General features: G+C 39.9%; 1 protein-coding gene across 1 annotated transcript; it reads left to right on the top strand.

The window, feature by feature from the left end:
* The first annotated feature begins 400 nt into the window (after positions 1-400).
* On the top strand, positions 401-12743 carry LOC129770412 (sialin). Its single transcript, XM_055773242.1, has 6 exons — positions 401-1016; positions 11145-11390; positions 11449-11533; positions 11593-11972; positions 12032-12406; positions 12469-12743. Exons 1-6 carry the CDS (start codon positions 630-632, stop codon positions 12688-12690), a joined length of 1695 nt encoding a protein of 564 aa, XP_055629217.1. The 5' UTR covers positions 401-629; the 3' UTR covers positions 12691-12743.
* Positions 12744-20830: the final 8087 nt, after the last annotated feature.

Consider the following 20830-nt stretch of genomic DNA (forward strand, 5'->3'; position numbering starts at 1 on the left):
ACCTGTCGGCGTTTGATTGACTCTTTTAGCGTACGCCGGAAGTTCCATTCCGATCGAATTTGATTGTCAAACAACAAGCGGAAGCTTGACAGCAGTTGGTATGGGTAAATGAACGTAATGTCGTTCTAGTCCGCATCACGTTTACCGACCTGCGGTCGCACAAGAATATCACTAACGATAAGCGACCGTCCGAAAACTCACTCTCAGCATCACAACAAACCGTCCATCCAGTCATTCATCCATCAAGAGTAGGCCAGACTTATCACGCACATATAAACGCGTCCAGCAAAAGACCGGCGTCTAGCGCAAAATAGATTAGCCCCTCGAGCCGTGCAGTGAACACAACGTAAACACAGTCGATCATCTGTTTGTTGATTATCATCCAGCTTTATCTCGGCCCCGCGCGTTGCCACGAGAGGCGCACTTAACGCCGGAGAAAAGACAGCATTAAGTCGAATGAGCTTCAATTTAAGAAGAGCACGCTTGCGTGCGATACCGTCGCAGTCGATGGCCAGAAACAAGCAAGTGCTGTGCAGTGGTCGCATCATTCCGGCCAGTCTAGGTGATAGAATGATACCGACTTCAACGGAGGAACTTAACTAAGTAGTAAGTAGTGAATTGTGTGGCAGATGATGGAGAAATTTTCTAGCCTCGCTAAGATGGCTCGCGAACCGAGAATGAACGCGCGGACAGTATTATGGTACTTAGTGTTTGTGGGATTCGCGGTCAACTACATGATCAGAATTAACATGAATATCACCATCGTAACCATGGTGAAACAAACAGGCGGTAGGAGAGAATCCCAGCATGTCGCATCGGATATGAGTGTCAGCGGATTGAACTTCACGACAGTATTACCCACGCAGCAGCAACAACCGAAGATGTACGCTTGTTACGTAGAAAGAAACGAATCCTGGACACCGAGTAATCTGGATGACGGCAGTTCCCTTGTGACATCCCAACAGATGCAGCCGAAGCTTCTATCGCCGGAAATAGTACTACTCAAAGCGCTGAAGGTAGAGTTAAAAAGTTATATGCATAATAGCAACGGGTTCCAATCGATATACGTAATCGAATGGACATAATTGGTTGTTAATCACTAACTACACATCGACAAAATTCTTAATTCTGCAATTACGTTTTGCCATATATGTGCTAATCTACACAATAAATTAACTGAACCGAAGAACCATGGTTGACACGATTATTGGGCATTGGACTAGATAATTGTTGCCAGTCATAGCGAAATTATTCAAGTCGGATTGAGTTGCGTCCTCAGTAAACCAGATAACAACATTCGAACTGTAACATCTTTCACTAATCTGTAACCCAATCAACCCTTTAGGATCACCGATTCTTACTCGATTCTCGACTCAACAATTGGGACAGAAAGACAACTCCATTCGGTGTGGCAGAATGGCGACACCAGGACTCTGCATAGTCATAGTCAACTGAGGATAGTCAGCTGACTAACTGAATGACTATATCCATAGTCAGTTAGTAATGACTTTTTGCTTCTTCACGCAGTTTCTCCGCCAAAACGACTGAACAATCAGTCGAGCGTTTAGTCGGTATCTCCCTCTACCAACTCGACTATATCATTTCATTCTTCCCAGTCAAATTGTCCTCATTGCATTTTGAAGTGACTTCCCCCAAAATGAATTCGTTCCTCTCTTTCTCTGTCCCATGTACATGTGTATGCATCGTGTTTGAGTTCAACGTGGTTTGACATACGCTACAGGTGAGCTAGATTCTTTTGTATCGTACACGAAAATTACTTACACGTATAAAATAACGTGCAGTGTGTGTGCGCTATTTCGCACGCCTAATACTAACTAATACTAACGCGAGGACCTTTATAGCATACTTGATAAATGTTCGTTGTTTTGAGTTCACGAAGGGTAGACAATATACCGTCCATTGATGGGGTAACTTCTTTTTTTGCATCAGAATCATGTTTTCGTTCCTTTTTATATGGACGTAAAAATAAGATTGTGTAAGCGGGTATGAATTAGTGTCAGGGGGAAATGGAAGTGTGGATTGATGTCAGTTGAATGAAGAGGCAGATTTGTATTCATTAGTCGAGTCAGTTAAAATAACCACTGACTGGACTAGTTCACGAGTCATCCTCGCTAGTCAACGCTAATCAATTTATTTTCTAGTCTAGTCACTTTTTGTTGGCGGCGACTGCCGAAGCAGTTCTAGTCGAAGCGAAGCTGCTAAGAGTAGAGTCGGTCCTCATTTTTCACCTTCGAAGATTTCGGGCCCTGCTTCCAGCATTATATTAGGTTGGGGAAAAACTTATCCATTATTTTCTCGTTGGTTGGCTTTAGTGATCAATATCTCGCGTAATATCGATCATACAATTTCAAGTTTAGGCCCGTTAAAAAGGTGACATTTCACACTAGGAAAAATCTTTTGTTGTTTTTTGTTTGTTACATTCAGTTTTGAGTTACAGGGTGTTGACAATGGAGGTCAACAAAGAGATAAAAATTCGGTACATTTTACGCTTTTTATTTTATAAATGCGAAAATGCAAGCCAGACCGTTGAAATTGTGATTGATGTTTATGATGCCGATACTGCAACAGTAAAATACGTGCAATTTAGTTTATTTTCAAAAAAATATATTTGTCTCTACTGTCAACAAATGGACCGTTTGAAGCTAGCGATTGACCAGAAACGTTCAGAATTGGCCAACAGAAGTGGTGTTGTGTTCCATCAGGACAACGCAAGGCCACACAATTCCGAGAGCTTCACTGGGATGTTTTAATGCATCCACCATATAGTTCAGACCTGGCACCAAATGATTATCACCTTTTTCTCGTATTGTAAAATTTCCAAAGTAATAAGAAATTTGGATCAAGAGAAAATTGTAAAAATCCATTGCTATCGCTTTTCGCTAATAAGGATCAAGACCTCTGTGGTAGAGACATTATGAAGCTACCTTTAGAATGCCAATACATTTTTCAACAAAACGGTGTGTATTTGATCGGACAATCCGAAGCATATTAAAAATAGTATTAAATTTCACCCAAAAATAATGGATTACTTTTTCTTCAACCTAATATTTTGCTTATGATATACTACTGACGCTTCACCCTGTGTGACAGCTGTTTTCCATTTGGATGATTTCTTCCAACTCTATTTATTTTTCTTGGATAACAATATCTTCATATAAAATAGAGATGAAACGGATATCCGGTAACCATCCGGTATCCGGTCTATCCGCCCAATATTTACTATCCGGCCGGGTACCGTATATTAGAAAATATAAATAATTTCTCATTAACACAAGATAAACCATGACAAAATAGCCCATCAACATCATTCATACATAATTGAAAATAATATTTGGCATTTCAGATTTTTTTTTCAAAATCAAATTAATATTAATTCTAGCAAATCTTGGTAGTTGATGATACTCTTTAGAATGGCCACCAAATGTAAGGATCGTGATTGCGTTCGATTCGAAGTGTTTTCACATAACGGTCGATTTCTTTAGCATTGTTATATTTTTCCTGAACCCTACGCTGACTATATCTCGTCTTCGTCCTAATGCTTTTTATGCAGAAAAATGATAAATTACCTCAAATATACAGGAGAGGTTAGAACTTATAATTCTTGTTATTCCATCAAACGAAATCGGAAGCCAAACGTATTGCTCCATCAAGCCATAGAGCATGTTTTGTAGTGAAGTCTATCAGATCATCCCTGAAGACACTCCCTACAAAAATCTCATCATTTCGATAGAAAATCCTTATCAAGAAAATATCTGTTCAAGATTCCTTGTAGAAAACGTGATACCTTGATGGAAAATCTTATCATCGTTCATATACAGTGACATTCGTTTAGCCGCACTTGAAAAAAAAACTTGAAACACTTACAAAACAACTAAGAATGTTCTTTTTATCGGGATACTTATTTGCTGTAGTGATAGTATATTTAGGTCAATTTTATTGAAAGGACGTGCGTCACAATCACACACACACAAGGCGGCATCGGTGGATATAAACATTCAAACGTCGTTTTTTCCCGAGACATACGTTTAACCGCAGGGCATAAAAATCGAGTTTTCGCATAATTTTCAAGCCTTTATCTGTCTTTTTTGAAAAAATACTTGGGAATGTTCAATTTACAAGATAAATATTACATGTGCAACGTAAGAAATTGGTCAGATTAGTGATTTACGTAGAACTTAAGGAATGGCGAAAGGTATTCTATTGACGGAAGAGGGGCGGAAAATAATAAAGATATTCAGTGAACAAAAGTTTTCTAATCGCTCGATCGTAGTAAAAATTGGTCGATCTGCGAAAGTGGTACGGAATTTCTTTAAATAGTGCCAGAAAAATGGGATATAACGACCAACAAATGGGAACACCAAAGTTACTTTGTGTCTTTAAGGTCGAATAAGACACGAAGCAACCAAGAAACGATGTCCTGCTCATACATTAAGGCAGAATCGGTTGTTCCAGTAACGAAGAGGCATATTGCGCGCATCTTGAACGATTCACCAAACATCATGCGGAAGAAACTTCAAGGGAAGCCGAAACTGACCGCCACCCATAAGCAGGAGTATCTCATTTTCGCCCGGCAATACATGGAATGGAAACTAAAATGGAAAAATGTTGTATTTTCCGGCGAAAAAAGTTCAATTTGGTGTTATAGTTGCTATTGGTACAATTTAAGTCAACGGCATGTCGTGAGATCGCGAAACATTGGGGGCGAAAGTTTGACAGTATGGGGAGCCGTTTCCTATCACAGCGAGCTTCTCATTTGTTTCATTTTCACCCGAAATAACTTCGAAAAGTATCTTCAATTACTGGAGGACGTTTTGGTTGGCCATATTGAGAATAACGCTACCGAGGATGTCGTTTTTTCAGTAGGATTATGCATAGATCCACGTTTCCAAGCAATCGAAGGCATGGTTTGCCGAGAAGGACATTCCGTTTCTTGAATGACCTGCTGGCAGTCGATGGCAATCCCATAGAGAACCAATGGAGAATCTTGGCCGAGATGGTCTATGCAAACGGATGACAATTTGACAACATTTCAAGTCTCAAGACAGTAATTCAGGAATGTTGGGCTATAATCAATATGGCAACAATTTAAAAGCTGTCTGACTCGATGCCAAACCGAGTTTTCAAAGTGATCCAAAATGGAGGTGGACATACTAAATATTAGCTACCGATTGGACTCGAAATTTGCCGCACAACTTTTCTTTTATTGAAATTATAGGATGGGGCTAAACGAATGTCCACCCTGATTCCACATATTTGAATTATTTAGAAAACAAAAAGTGATTTTATACTTTTTTTAGAATTAATTCGATGAAAATAAACAATAATCGTCTTTTATGAGCAAAACTGTACAAAGAATTGACTTATTTTTAAAAATATTGAGAAAAAATAGGGTGCGACTAAACGAATGTCTACCACTGTATTAATGCAAAAATATGTTACTCTTCCTCCCTAAAATGAAATCCTTTTTTTGGTTCATGCACACATGCAGTTTCTTCGAGTTTCATATTCGCAAATAAAAAGCCGAATATCCGGCTATCCGGCCTCGAAGCTTTCCGGATATCCGGTATCCGGCCAAACTACTATCCGTTTTATCACTAATATAAAGCATCTATAACGCACTATTAAAAGAGGACAAGTAGTTCACGGCGAAATGGATTGCTGAATCATTTGGGCCATTCCATTCCCTACATTGTTTTCGCATTTAGGGAGGTGAATTATATGAATTTGTGTTTACCGGGCCCAAAGGTAGATTTTCGATGCATTCTAAAGTAATATCCAAAGTGATAATCAAGCGAATTGAATGATGTTATGACGTAGTCCTACGTCGAAAATGCAATCGTGTCCTAGACATCACCCCTAACATTTGTTTCGTGTCTGCTACAGTAGAACACTGTTTACCCGGATTAGTGCAATTATTATTAGTGCGCCACAGCAAGTTCCATATATATAGTTCTATAGACCTTTTCGGAATTTGTCAGTGAGTGGCTCATGCTCTTTTGTTTTGGTCATGGCTTTTATATTATCTGACCAATGGTGTACACGACTTCATAGTTGGATAGTTTAATGATTTCTGTATTGATAAAACATAGTTTTCAAGCTCAAATAGCATTATTTCGTGCTTGCACCTCATTTTTAGTCCTTTATTGCATTATCCGCGATTTTCGTTATTTGCGGTGAGCTTGCCAGACTATTCCAAAGATAATCGGGGTTCTACCATATTTTGTTAATGCTATCGCTTCGACAGCTGTTATTGCGATGAACGTCTCCGGTTTACCCGAGTCAGCTGTGTACCTAGGATACCTCCTTCCACACACGCTACTTCTACTTGCAATACAGTACAACCCCGATTATCCGCGAAAGCAAGTTTCATAGTAATTCTATGAACCTTCCGATAATCTGTACCATCTAAAGTATTCGTTGTAGAGAAAAATATACTTTTTAGCATGAAAAAATAGTCACTTGTTTACTACTAATACCACATCCACATTCGCAAGTCAATCGTGTGTTTGATGATGCTTACACATAGTTTTTCTGAATCTAGATAGCATATCATTTATGAAAATTTTCGAGCTATCGTAAGGATGTTCAAACAACTATTTTGATCTCAAAATAACGTTCATCGTATCGTTGCAGAGCCAATTTAGAAGTTTATTTTTGTTCTGATTAAGCTCAGAGAAAATTCGCATATTCGCATTCGGTATAGTGAGAACGTTACAAATAAAGCATCAAAGCGCCGAAAATGCGAGCGAACCGTCAATTCTTTTTAGGCATCCAATTTTTGTCCACCAATCCTGCACATGTGCGTTTTCTAGAACGTTTTCTGGAAACAAAATTGGAAAAGTTTGCATGACGCTGCCTTAAGCGTTGGATCATCAAAATCAAATCTTTTCCTCATTTGCTTGATCATCTTATCCTTAAAAATAATCTGCCTTTCGCTGTCCATTGTTCTGATAGTATCTTCTGCTGCCATTTCAATCTTAAAAATTATTGCCGCTTCTCAGAAGACCTTCAAATTTAATAGCATTGGACATTGGAACAACGTAAGATTCCTTGCAGATATTAGTGAGAATGATCCAATAAAAATATTTCTGCTCTTCATGTAGCATCGTGAATTCAGGTTCTTTAGGCTGGAACAAACGATTCAATCTGTTGACCCGGGGCAAAACACTGGGCGGGAAGACTTTACCTTGGCATATTTAGTTTCCCGAAAATTTATCAAGACTAACATATGGAAAGGGCCAAATATTTTTGATCATTTTTTATAATTTTTTTTACTTGAAAAAGGTATGTCCTACGAAAAAATGATCTATGGAAAAATTTCAGGAAAAAAATTGAATTTTCAGAAAAAAAATAGTGAAAAAATAGAAATCCCACACTGAAAAAAATCGATTTCGAGCTCTTTCTGACATTATTTGTGGTATAGGCTTCATTTTAACATCATTTACAGATATCGACAAGTATGGTAAAGTTCATTCGCTCATTTTTCCACACCTAATTATAAATTATTCTTGTATCTGCTTGGAATAATCATGGCGAAAAGAATACAGCAAGCAATCGTGAGATTGCACGATGAATCATTTTACACTTACCATCTTCATTCGGGACTGATAGTGAACATAACAAAACAAAAAGTGGAAAACAACATTCAATGAATGGATACTCCTTTTGGAAAGATCGCACGAAACAAAATAACGAGTGAGTCAAAATAGACTCAATCTGCGTGTATGTATGATTTTATTTTCCCTTGTACTCTTTTCCTTGTCGGCATTCAAGTGCACATGAATCTACCTTCCCGCTCACCAATAACTTGCGTTAATATGGTCTTTTGCGTTGGCTTAGATCGTTTCATACTAGAAACAAAAAAAAAATGACACTGCAATAGTGCACAGAAAACAACTCGATTTCAACTATCTACCTATATTTTAGTGCCACGATCGAGATTCAATGATCGCTCATTGAGTGAAAAACGAATGATTTTACAGAGACACTCGCTGGCTCAAGCAAAAGTTTCCAATTTGATTCTCTCACCATCTAACGTCATTTCGAGAGGCAAATGAGGGAACGCAAAATTCTCTGAGAATAGATGAACGTAATCGATACAGTATTTTTCCGTTCAAATCGAGAATGAACTTTTCGAAGATGATAGGTGAATGTTTTCTGTCTCAAATAAAGTGAGGCATAAATGGAGAATAAAAGGTGTGTCACATCAAATTGCATCACGGAAAAAACGCTGTAGAAATTCGCCCAGTAGACCGATCCTTTTGAAAATTTTAGACAGTAAAATAAAAACTATTAAACAACCTTTGGCATTTTCTTTTTATTCATACTTCGAGCCCAAGTCCGTATGCTCGCACCTTCCTCTTTACCCCGTCCATAAGGTTCTGTACAACGTCAGGTTGTAGTTTTTTTTGAACAGAAATCCATTTTCTCTTGAAGTCCGCCTCCGATTTGACAACTTTTGGGTTCTTCCGGAGGGACTGCTTCATAATCGCCCAATATTTCTCTATTGGGCGAAGCTCCGGCGCTTTGGATGGGTTCACACTCCAACACGTCCTTTGAATAGTGGCACGAAGCGAGATCCGGCCAGAAGATGGTCGGGCCCTCGTGCTGCTTCAATAGTGGTAGTAAGCGCTTCTGTAGGCACTCCTTAAGGTAAACCTGCCCGTTTACCGTGCCGGTCATCACGAAGGGGGGCGCTCCGCTTTCCGCAAGAGCAGATCGCTTGCCACACCATGTACTTTTTGGCAAACTTGGATAGTTTCTGCTTGCGAATCTCCTCCGGAACGCTGAATTTGTCCTCTGCGGAGAAGAACAACAGGCCCGGCAGCTGACGAAAGTCCGCTTTGACGTAGGTTTCGTCGTCCATTACCAGGCAATGCGGCTTCGTCAGCATTTCGGTGTACAGCTTCCGGGCTCGCGTCTTCCCCACCATGTTTTGCCTTTCGTCGCGGTTAGGAGCCTTCTGAACCTTGTATGTACGCAGGCCCTCCCGCTGCTTGGTCCGCTGGACGAATGAACATGACAAATTCAGCTTATTGGCGACATCCCGGACCGAACTTCTCGGATCACGTCTAAACTGCTTAACTACGCGCTTGTAATCTTTTTCACTGACGGAGCATCCATTTGTGCCGTTCTTCACCTTCCGGTCGATGGTTAGGTTCTCGAAGTATCGTTTTAGTACTCTGCTGACCGTGGATTGGACGATTCCCAGCATCTTACCGATGTCCCGATGTGACAACTTCGGATTCTCGAAATGAGTGTACAGGATTAATTCTCGACGCTCTTTTTCGTTCGACGACATTTTTCCAAATTTACGAAAAATTGACAGTGAAGCATGGCCAACGTGATCTATACACTCTTATTTGATTATAAGCGAAAGCTGAAGATATAATTCCTAAAAATTAAATTTCTACAGCGTTTTTTCCGTGATGCAATTTGATGTGACACACCCTTTAGAAGGGTGAGTTTTATCTGTGGATGAGTGTTGTTGAACGAATCTCGATGCGATTCTGCCCATACCTGGGTATCGATACTGCCTATAACTTATAATACTAAGCATTTGCAAAAAAGTGACTGCAATACCAGCCATAAAATGTGTGCGTTAGCAAATTCGGAATTTGAATCAAGTTTCGAAACACAAAATCCAAATTTTTGGGAGTATAGTATTTTTGCAAAGAAGAATAGCTAATTGGCTTTAATTTGATATATCGATCATCTGAATCGGTCTAGTAGCTCAGAAGTCATGATTTTTTTTCAAAATTGCTTTTTGGTGTTTGGAATTTGAGACAAATGTAATCAAACAAAACATTAGTTTTTCACCATGAATATGTATTTGTATATGAATTTTAAGGTGGAAAAATGAAAGAAAAGGCTCTATTGTATCCAAAAAAACATAAATTTTGTGAAAAAGCATCATTTTGAGTAATGAGACACTGTTTAATGGCCAACAAAGCTTAAGTGTTCGGAATTTTAGACAAAACGGTACATTCGACGATTACTAGATCTGGGCATCGATTTTTATCAAGCGAATAACGGAATTCGAAACCCCCATCATCACGTTCGCACCGTCCGATGCGAATCCATTTTGGACGATCCTTGTAAGGAATTCCGTCTATCAATTCCGTCAATTATTGCTTTGTAAATGCTTTTGTGATCAGCAGCACCAAGCGATACTGCGGCGTAAAGGTCATCATGTACCTTAATGTAGCTTTGTTCAAATGTAATGTGTGGCAATACTGGTTCAAGAGTGTAATAAAAGAGAAATGCAGGGCCCAAATAACCTTTTTTCAAAATGTTTGAAAATGATGGTCCTGAAGCGAACCAGCAGGAATCGCAGGAAAAAGGTTACCATACAACCAAATTGTCAGCGTTTTGACTCTAAAGACGCCATTCTAAAGATCCAAAGGGGAATCGATTCAGGTCATTCTCCCCTACATAAAAGTTCAACGGGATTATATTGAATAAAAAAAGTGTCTCAAATCATAATACTGCAGACGAATGACTACAAAAATGAAAGCCTCTCGAGGAGAAACATTTTATAATCTCACATCATAAAGTCGTATTTTTAAACGAATGACAAAACTTACAGAATATCCAAACATCCTGTTCATTTTTGTGAAGCTTGCACATGTAGTTTCTCTATGATAAACATGTGGAAAAGTAAAATCAAGAAGTAAAAAAAAAAAATTTGACGCCTCTCTCTAGACGACACTGTCGTTTTGTGGCATCAATCTTTGCCAACAGTTGCTAAGTTAAAGAAAGATAAGTCTTACTGTTTACCAGACCAGAGAAAACAATCGTCATCCCCGCCATGTAATATAAGAGCTATATGAGATTATCATATGAATCATATAAATCATCACTCGCAGAACAGCGCAAAATAAATCCTGTCGTAAACCCAACAGAGCGAATTTATTAGCCACGCTTTCTCGGCGTGATAAATATAACAAACGCCGAGCAATTAAAATTACGCTCTCTCTTATTATTGCTACCCACGATTGCTAGTAGTAAACAATTCAGTTATGTGTTGAAATTCAATTTAGTTCATTAGACCGCACCTAATCAAATCATTACCATAAACATGAAAGTATTTACAATCAACTGCTTTTTTGCATTATCCTCAGTTTGACATCAGCGAAAAAGGCTTCGAATGGGACGAATATCAGCAGGGTCTAATTCTGGGAGCGTTCTTCTGGATCCACTGGATAACGCAAGTTCCAGGTGGAGTTCTGGCGCGAAAATATGGAACGAAGATGGTTTTCGGCGTCGCGAATGCCATCGGTTGCTGGCTGTGCTTTCTAATGCCACTTGCTTCATATGTGGACTACCGGGTGTTGATTTTCCTGAGGGTGATCCAAGGGCTGATTTGTGTGAGTGTACACGGAATAACGAATACAGGATTTTGGGAATATTATTTGTACCTTACAGGGGGTCGCATGGCCAGCAATGCATCACATGGCCGGTCAGTGGATTCCGCCCAACGAACGTAGCAAATTCGTCACAGCATATCTAGGTAACGAAATTTACGATCTACAAATAACTGAAACTTGCTACTTAACCCATCTATCCAAGGTAGTTCCGTTGGCGTAGCACTCAACTTCCCTCTGTTCGGGTACATCATATCCTGGACTTCCTGGGAGTACGTGTTTCACTTCTGTGGAATCATTGGTACGATATGGTACATCGCGTGGATTTATATGGTGTATGATTCCCCGGCGGAACATCCACGAATCCACCCGAAAGAACGAGACTACATCGAGAGTTCGCTTGGTATAACGGACAAATCTAAGATTCAAGAGCGGCAACAACGAACTCCGTGGATGAAGATGACATTCTCCAAGGCGATGTGGATGAATGTCATTGCCCAGTGGTCTGGTATCTGGGGATTGTTCACGCTCATGACACAGGCTCCGAGTTATTTCAACTATATCCACGGCTGGGACATAAAAATGGTTGAAACATTAGCTCCAACTAAAATTTTGACACTTTTTGATCATTCAACTTATTACAGACAGGCATCTTATCCGGAATTCCGCATCTCGGCCGGATGCTGTTCGCATACTTCTTCTCGATTGTGGGAGATTACCTACTGCAGCGTAACCTCATGTCCCGAACCAATGTCCGCAAGATCGGTGGTGTATTCTGTTGTCTGATAAACGGAATATTCGTATTGGCGCTGGCCTACAGCGGGTGCAATGCTACGCTGGCGATTGTTTTCCTGACACTAGCCACCATGGTGCACGGAGCTGTTTCCACAGGTCCTCTGGCGAACATTATCGATATGAGTCCCAAGTACGCAGGTATCCTGCTCGGAATTAGTGGAATGATTACCGTTGTTCCGGGTTTCGTCTCACCAATCATTGTCGGATTGCTGACGCTAGGGAATGTAAGATGCGTTCGACCTCAAATGTAGCTTCATATCCTACCATCAAGTATTTTCCCTTTTAGCAAACGGTTAAACAGTGGGAGTATGTCTTCCTCATAGCGGCCTCGATGCTGATAGTAAGTGGCATTTTGTATACGCTTTTCGCGGATTCTACGCTACAAGCGTGGAATTCTATGGAGGATACGGATGCATTGGATGGAAAGGAGCTAGTCAATTTGAAGGTTGATGTTGAAGATACAGTACAAAATACAGAGAAAAAGGTTTCGCAAGAGATAGAAAGATGAAATGAAACGAATGTGCAGAATTAGTGTAATAAATCGAATCCTACTACTTTAAAGGTATTAATTTATTTTCACATAACAGTAACAAAATATAACTTGTTACATCGCATCGTAAAGAATGTCAACGATCAGCATTCCAGACCAGGAACTTACGGAAACCGGAAGGAGAAAGGTAGATGACATTTACACTCAAAGCTACTTGGCTATTTACGAAAACCCTGGATTACTTTCGAAAAAACTCAATCGTGTAAATATCGCTGAAGACATATTAAACCATGTCAACTCTGTCGTGCAACAAAATACTGCCATCGTAAGGAAGAACGTCTGAATACACTATTAACCATGTATAGGTTAGCCAGCCTTCAGAGATGTACTGCCATACTGGTTGTAACACCTCAACAGTTCTCGTTGCAGATTGAAACCCTTCTTCGAACCAAACTTTGTCGTGAGCTTGCTCCGCCGGAGTGAGGGATCCTCATGTGCGAGTTACCTTCAAATGTCTATTGGGAAATCATAGAAGATAACTGAACCGATCCCCGAGTTGAATGCGTCCGTTTCTTCAATGATTGGTAATTTTGGACCATAATAAGTCAAAGTAATAGCGGAAAGCCGAATTCGCTAGAACTGCTCAAAATACCGCTGTCCGTCGGTAGGGGCAGCTTCGTATTCTTCTTGAGTAACGACTAGCGTCACGCGGGAAGCCCGAAGGGGTTGGTTGGTGCCGGAATAGAGACGATGACTTGGAACTTCTCAGGATCGGACGGATGCCAATGCTGTCGATGATGTGCCCCAAGTTTGTTTCAAAAGTTCTTATCCTTAAAAGACAATCGCCCACTAAGTGTCTGGCACCATGCTGAATAGAATATTCATCACAACCTTCATGCTCAGGTACAACAACCCGCGCATGATGGGACATCCACAAAGAAGAGATGCATTATCATGCGCGGATTGTCATGGTTGTTGATACGCTCACATGGAGCAACTGCATGACTATTACACCACAACTACCATGCAGGCTGACAAGACGCTGTTCCGCCACGTATCCGAACAAGCCTTCTATTGCACACCTCATTCACAGGCTGACGAGACGGTGCTTCCACCTAGCCTAGCTTCCACAGCACGGTCAACACTCTGCAGAGACTACTCCTAAAATGAAGGTCAGTAAGTGTTGCTCGCGCGTGCCTCGTTCAACGCGTTTTGGGAGATCTTCAGGACACAGTTTACTCCAATCAAGAACATGTGTCTCAGCTACATTTTGTTGTCGGAGCGGCCATTGAGCTGCTGGCTGCGAAAATATTTATAAAATTAGCCACGAACCATGTTTCTTATAAACTCGCCATCGTAGACGTCGTAGCTTCCGAATTCCTTGAACTGTCCTTTTATAGTATGGAAATCTTCACGGTCGCCATGTGGTAGTTTCAGCCTTAAGTCAGGAAGCTTCCACGATGTCTGCTGCCAGCACTGCTCTAGTTGATGGTTTGAATTTCCCGCACTTTCGGCAATACAACTCAGTTCGCAACTATCGGGGTCGGATCCTGGATTTGGTTGTATGTGATGCTGATTGCAATATTGTTGTGAACGAAGCGATATGCCCATTGTTACCTATTGATCTGTATCATCCTCCGCTATTATTCTTCTTACCAACTCTAACCGATTGTGAGGATCGTGCTAACTGTGAATCATCTGACCCTATTCAACAGCCGCTAGACTACTCCAAAATCGATTTTGCCATGCTCAACGATTATCTGCAGAGTTGCGACTGGAACAGTAGGCTGACAACAAATGACGTTAATGATATGGCGGCTGCAACATTTTGCCATATTATTTGCAATTGGCTTAATGACAATACTCCGAGAAGAAAACCTGCTGCCTCTCCTGTTTGGAGCTCACCTCTCCTGTGACTTTTAAGACGCGACAAAAATTCCTGTCAGCGTAAACTCCACCAATATCGAACCACTGAAACTAAACGCAACTTTCATCGTGCTTGCAACGCCTATAGAAAGCTCAATTCAGCCCTCCACAAGTCGTATGTCTTGTGTGTTCAAACCAATTTGCGTCGAAATCCCAAAAGTTTCTGGAACTTTGTGAACTCCAAACGTAAATCATCGACTATTCCGAAGTCCGTGTTTCTGGGCAATTTGGAGTCAACATCTGTGCTCGAATCATGCAACCTTTTTTCTCATCACTTCAGTTCCGTTTTTTCGAATGCGACTGCGAATACGGATGAAATTGTAAAAGCAGCTAGCAATGTTCCAGAGAATCTCATTAATCTGCGCTTATTTGGGATTAGCTCTACGGATGTCACTAAGGCCGTTAAGAAATTAAAGAAATCGGTCTCTCCGGGTCCCGACGGTGTACCTGCAATAATTTTTTGCCGCTGTGTTGATGCTTTAGCTGAGCCCTTAGCCTGTATCTTTACTGCATCGTAGGATCAAGGAATTTTTTCCCGAGATTTGGAAGCATTCCTTTATGTTTCCTGTTCATAAAAAGGGCGACAAACGAGACGTAACAAACTATCGGGGTATAACAAGTCTTTCTGCTGCTTCAAAAATATTTGAGATAATTGTGAAAGAAGCTATCTTCTTTCATGTCAAAAGCTACATCTCTCCGTCGCAACACGGTTTTATGCCAGGGCGCTCTGTGTCATCGAATCTGTTGGAATTTACGTCAACTTGTATTGCACATTTGGAAAACAGAGTTCAAGTGGATACCGTTTACACAGACCTGAAAGCAGCCTTCGATCGATGAATCATGGTATCCTTCTGCGGAAAATGTCTCGATTGGGAGTCTCTGATAGTCTAGTGAATTGGCTCGAATCATACCTGCTCAATCGAACTCTCCGCGTTAAGCTGGGATCTTGTACCTCTGCGCCATTCATCGCAACATCAGGCGTTCCTCAGGGCAGCAATTTAGGACCATTGCTGTTCATAATATTTTTCAACGACGTGACGCTCATCCTTCTAACCTAAAAATCTACATCGTCATCAAGAACATCGAAGATTGCCTTCGGCTTCAAGAAATGTTGAATCTCTTTGTTAACTGGTGCCGCTTGAACAAACTTTCTGTCAGTATATCTAAATGTGTAGTAATGACTTTTCGTCGAACATGGACACCGATCACATCCGACTACTCGATTGATGAAGTTGTACTGGAGAGAGTTGAACAAGTAAGTGACTTGGGGATAACGTTGGACCCAAAGCTTTCGTTCGATTTGTATTGATCAATGGTAGTCACTAAGGCGAATCGACAGCTAGGATTTATATCCAGGATTTCGAGGGATTTTTCCGACTCGTACTGCCTAAAGGCACTATACTGTTCACTTGTGCGACCAATTGTCGAGACTGCGTCTGTGGTTTGGATTCCGTACCAACTGTCCTGTAGCATCAGAATTGAACGTATCCAGAGAACTTTCATTCGTCGAGCCCTAAGGCAACTTACTTGGAGAGATCCTTTAAATTTGCCTCGGTATGCTGAAAGATGTCGTTTGCTCAGAATGGATACATTAGAACGCCGACGGAAAATTCAACAAGCAACTTATGTCGCAAAGATTTTGGCCAATGAAATCGACTCCTTTTACCTACTCTCGCGCTTGAATCTGCGTGCACCAAGCAGATCTCTCCGGTCAACGTACCTGTTGCGACATGACCCACACCGCACTTCATATGGACAACACGAGCCTGTTACGAGCATGATCCACACATTTTCTTCAGTTGAGGAGCTTTTCGAGTTTGGAGAACCTGCAGCTCGTTTCCAGCGACGTATTACTGGTTCTAGGCTCATATAATATTAAACCCTCTAGTTCATTAAGACTTATGTCAGATGAATGTATCTTTTAATAAATAAATAAATGCATGAATTGACCTTACATGGCATTATACAACCTTTTTACTCACAAAGCAAATATATTGAATTCAATCGAATTCGGAAATTGCTTCCTTTAATGAAAAATTGAATCAATACAAACAAATGATTGCTAAGCTAAGGTAGTCCCACGTCAACCTTGCGGTTATATCATAGATATAACTCACCCTTTTTTTTTTTTGACGTAGAACTACGTCTTTCATTAAGGGTGCCAAATCAGAAAGCAGGTCACGTTTTTATGAAATAAAGTTAATGTTAATAACTATTTTTGCCGCGAACGGATTTTAGCGATTTACATACTAAACGAATCGGAAATTCCCTAAGATTTGTTTAATATGCTATACATCAGAATCCCCTGGTTTGTAAATGGTTAAAATTCATGAAAACTTTAGGCGTTTCCATTTTTCCATACATTTGTTCTGTCCATTTGTGTGCTTTCCCGAACAGAGCTGTCAATAACGAGCAACTTATCGACGATCAACGAAGGGGAAATCGTAGGATCTGAAGTCGCCGTGAACAAAGGAAAAGTAGAAGAACGAACGGGAATATTTGCCTTGAGTATAAACAGTGGATCTCGCAGAGGCAAACTTTCATTCGACATCGGACTGTTGAGCAATCCAGTTCACATTGCTTTCGCTGCGCTTCGATCTAAGATTGGACCCCACCAGTGGTAATCCAACTTGGATATCGTCGTTTGCTTTTTCTGTTCGGTATTCGTTATTCGTATCGTGTGTTTTTCTTCCCGCGTCATGAATTGGACGTTTCGCGTAGTGTGTGATGAGCAAGAAGAAGAGGGAGGCAGGCTCTAGCCCTGCAAAAAACGAACGCATTGCCAGAAGCAATGAAATTCCGAGGCAAGCGTCATCTAATGATGCACGCGATGTTGGTGTAGTGAAAAGCGCTCGCACTGAACCGAGCCTTCGCAAGTGTGACACCGCATCGAACAACAGCAAAATAGGCGATTTCGGCGCGTCGGTCGAAAATGTAAACGGCTTCTTTGGTGCCTTTGAGAATGCATAAATGTATTAAACTGACGTTATGGCGAAGCAGGCGTTAAGGTTATGCTCCAAAAAAATATTTGGGGAATACCAAGCATCTTGAATGTCTTACTGGAATGTTATAAGTTATTTAGGTTCGCGTGCCAGTCGCAAAACTGCCTTCAACTAGGATTGTATTTGCGCTAATATTGATCATAATGAAGCATTGCTACTGTTTTCGAGGTTGTTGATATTAACAAAAAGAGTTTGATTCGCTTGTTTAGTCACCAAGAAAGTAAATGTCGTTCTGGTGTTTTGTATGTGATTAGGTTTCGCTTACCAGTAGCAAAAATTCCTCCACTAAGGGTGACAGCTGCGCTTCTCTCGAGCATGAGAAAGTAATGCAACTTTTTTTGAGGACAGTAATATTAACAAAAGCGTTTCTTTTGAGAATAGCGCAAAATGATGAGAAGTATTTGTATTCCTAGTAGTTTCAAGCCACCAATGTATGGTTCTGTATGCATGCTATGGCGAACGCTTGTTTGGCGCTTGTTTTACGTTATACGAACGATGCCTAGAGGTACGATTTCTTTGAGGTAAAACTTAATAACATGTAGATTGATATTTGATACTTGCAAGTGTTGTCATTGTTGTTGTTTCCATTCGGTGCCAAAGATATATTGATGTAGTTATGAGATGTGGAATAATGGTGCTGGTGTAACATTGCGAAAAAGGCCACCGGAATAGCGTTCGAGGTAAATTTTCAATGCATTGACATGAAATAAATTGCAACATACGATCAGCTAGTGTATTGTTTTGCGAGGGCAAGAATGAATCATCAATCAATTATCGTCAACTGATTCTACAATGAAAAACCATTTCAAAGATTATTCTACTAAGCAGTTGTTTCGAAAATTTCACAGCATTATAAAATAATATCCGAAGGTATAAACAAACGACTTATATAAAATAACAGCGTAGTTCTACGTCAACAATGCGGTTGTATCTTGGAAACAACCTCCTATAATTTTTACTTGATTTGAATTTTTGATTTTTTCAAAAATTCATAACTTTTGAACTACTGGACCGATTTAGATGATCGATATATCTACGAGGACGGTCCGATAAGTGATTAGCCTCATCGCCCGATGGTGTCAGTATCGCAAGAGAGATTACTTATCGTGTAGTACATTCTCGTAATTTCAGCCGAATCGGACACGTAGTTTTGTTTTGACCGTGTGTGGAAGCGTGCTTTGATTCGCTATAGCTGCAAGTTTTTTTTTTAAAGTCGACAGCCATTCCATGCTGAACCAATATAGTGATTCTCTATTTTCGTGAAAAGTGGTAGTTTTGTTCTTTGGCACCCTTGGCAACCCTAATGAAAAAATAAAAAATACGAGTCTAATATGTAACGATAAGGAACACAATTACCAATTTTAATGGAATATTGGTTTGGCATGGAATTGCTGTATACATACACATATTTTATGTAACATGAAGTTGTTTCATTTTTGTTAATGGATTGTTGTTGGTTTTTGGAGTCTGTTATGATTTTATGTTCAAATATACGTACTTGTTATATATGTATTTTTAAATGAAATGAAAAGATAAAATGCATTTTGAATGATAAACATATTCAATAAATTTGGAACCAATCGTATTGAATTTGTATGGATTTGTATCAGAATAATTGATTCCTTATACGGCTTTTCGCTTTGCGGGCAAGTTTCGTGGAACGAATCTAGGCCGTAAAGTGAGGTATGGGTGTATATACCATTAGACGGCAAATTTGTCCAGCATTGTTTTCGCCTGAGTCATCAACAGTGGAAATAATTAAACAAGTGAGCAATTTAACAAATAAAAGAGGTTGAGAGCAATTTAACAAATAAAAGAGATGTTTTGCGAGCGGATGCGAAGGTAAATGTTGTATGCAACACAAAATTGTGTGCAATAATTCGTTCTGTCAAACTAATGACTATGACTAAAACGTCAAATCCCTCTATACTGCCAGTGTACCCAATATTGCTGCGGTTCACTGACATTTTGGTTCTGTCAATTACTGTTGCTCACAACTCGGTCCAGTTATATAGTCGAATAGTGGCTAACCTTAAACTCCATGTTAAATGTGAACACCTCCATGTGAAACCGAAATATGAAAATCGCTCATGCAGTTAGAAATAAAGCAGCGCATTTTTCTTTATTTTTACTATCTCCGTGATTTCAACGATTTCAATCCTCGCAAATGATATGTTGGTGAACAAATGACGCCATATTGATTTTGATTTTGGGTAGCCTATATTCAATTGATGTCTAACCCCTGCTATCAAACAAATTAGCAAGACCTTTTTCGAATGTAACCATGTTGAAGTAATCAGATGAAAGAGTTCATGCATCAGTCAAATTTCATGCAAGATTTCATCAAAGCAACGAGGAAAGTGTCACCCACACAGTGATCGTTCGTCAATTGGGCCGGAAAATCAATACAATTATCGAATTTTACTCGCTAACTGGACTGCAAAACAGCAAAAGCAATAATTCAAATTGAAGTTGACATCTATTATTGATACATAAGCCCAGTTAACGTACGCCCTGTTATAGATAAGTCCAGTTGAAGATAGTCCAGTTAGCGAATGACTTCTGTATATGACAGTCGAGTCTCAAGCGAGTGTTTTCCGGGCTGTGGCAACATTGGCAATTGTATGATATCAATACTAGGAGGATTACAACGATTATCATGCAAGGACTTATTAAGATCGGCATTACATCGCATCACAAAAATGAAATATTATTTGGGCCTGATTATCCTGCGCGAATGGATTGTGACAGAAATGAACTCCTCAAAGTCACATGACCCAAGTCACCGTATCGCCGAAGGCGATTGCTCTGACGTGAGAGGTTCATTTTGGAGTAAAGTACCCAATGGATGATGAAATGGTGCAGTGTCCATTGAAATATTTTGTTTCAAATATTCATTCCTTGTTACAAATATGTACAGGAAATAATTTCGTTCATCTTTATAAATGTTTTCCTCTTATTATTATTGATGAAAAAAAAAATTACTGGGATAAGAAGATAAAAAAATATATTTTCAAATCTGTTTTTGCATACTCCCTTTGCATTAATATGAGTGTATGTTATTTCAATTCTTTTGATTTCGTATCCGTGTTTTGACCTAGTCTCCGGTGCTAATTCCGTAATAATTACGCCAAAAGTTTGGTGAAAGGTTGACTGTTTTTTATAACATTGCAGTGAACATTAATTTTATAGTCGCCTCACATAAAAGTCATCAAGGTAAGATATATTTA

Source organism: Toxorhynchites rutilus, chromosome 2 (assembly GCF_029784135.1).
Source record: "Toxorhynchites rutilus septentrionalis strain SRP chromosome 2, ASM2978413v1, whole genome shotgun sequence".
Taxonomy (NCBI): Eukaryota; Metazoa; Arthropoda; class Insecta; order Diptera; family Culicidae; genus Toxorhynchites; species Toxorhynchites rutilus.

Bases quoted from the DNA above. Each gene is read 5' to 3' on its own strand.
- LOC129770412 (XM_055773242.1), top strand. From the start codon at position 630: ATGATGGAGAAATTTTCTAGCCTCGCTAAGATGGCTCGCGAACCGAGA. The intron at 11,973-12,031 runs GTTGAAACATTA...AACTTATTACAG, and splicing joins ACGGCTGGGACATAAAAATG to ACAGGCATCTTATCCGGAAT. The intron at 12,407-12,468 runs GTAAGATGCGTT...TTTCCCTTTTAG, and splicing joins GATTGCTGACGCTAGGGAAT to CAAACGGTTAAACAGTGGGA.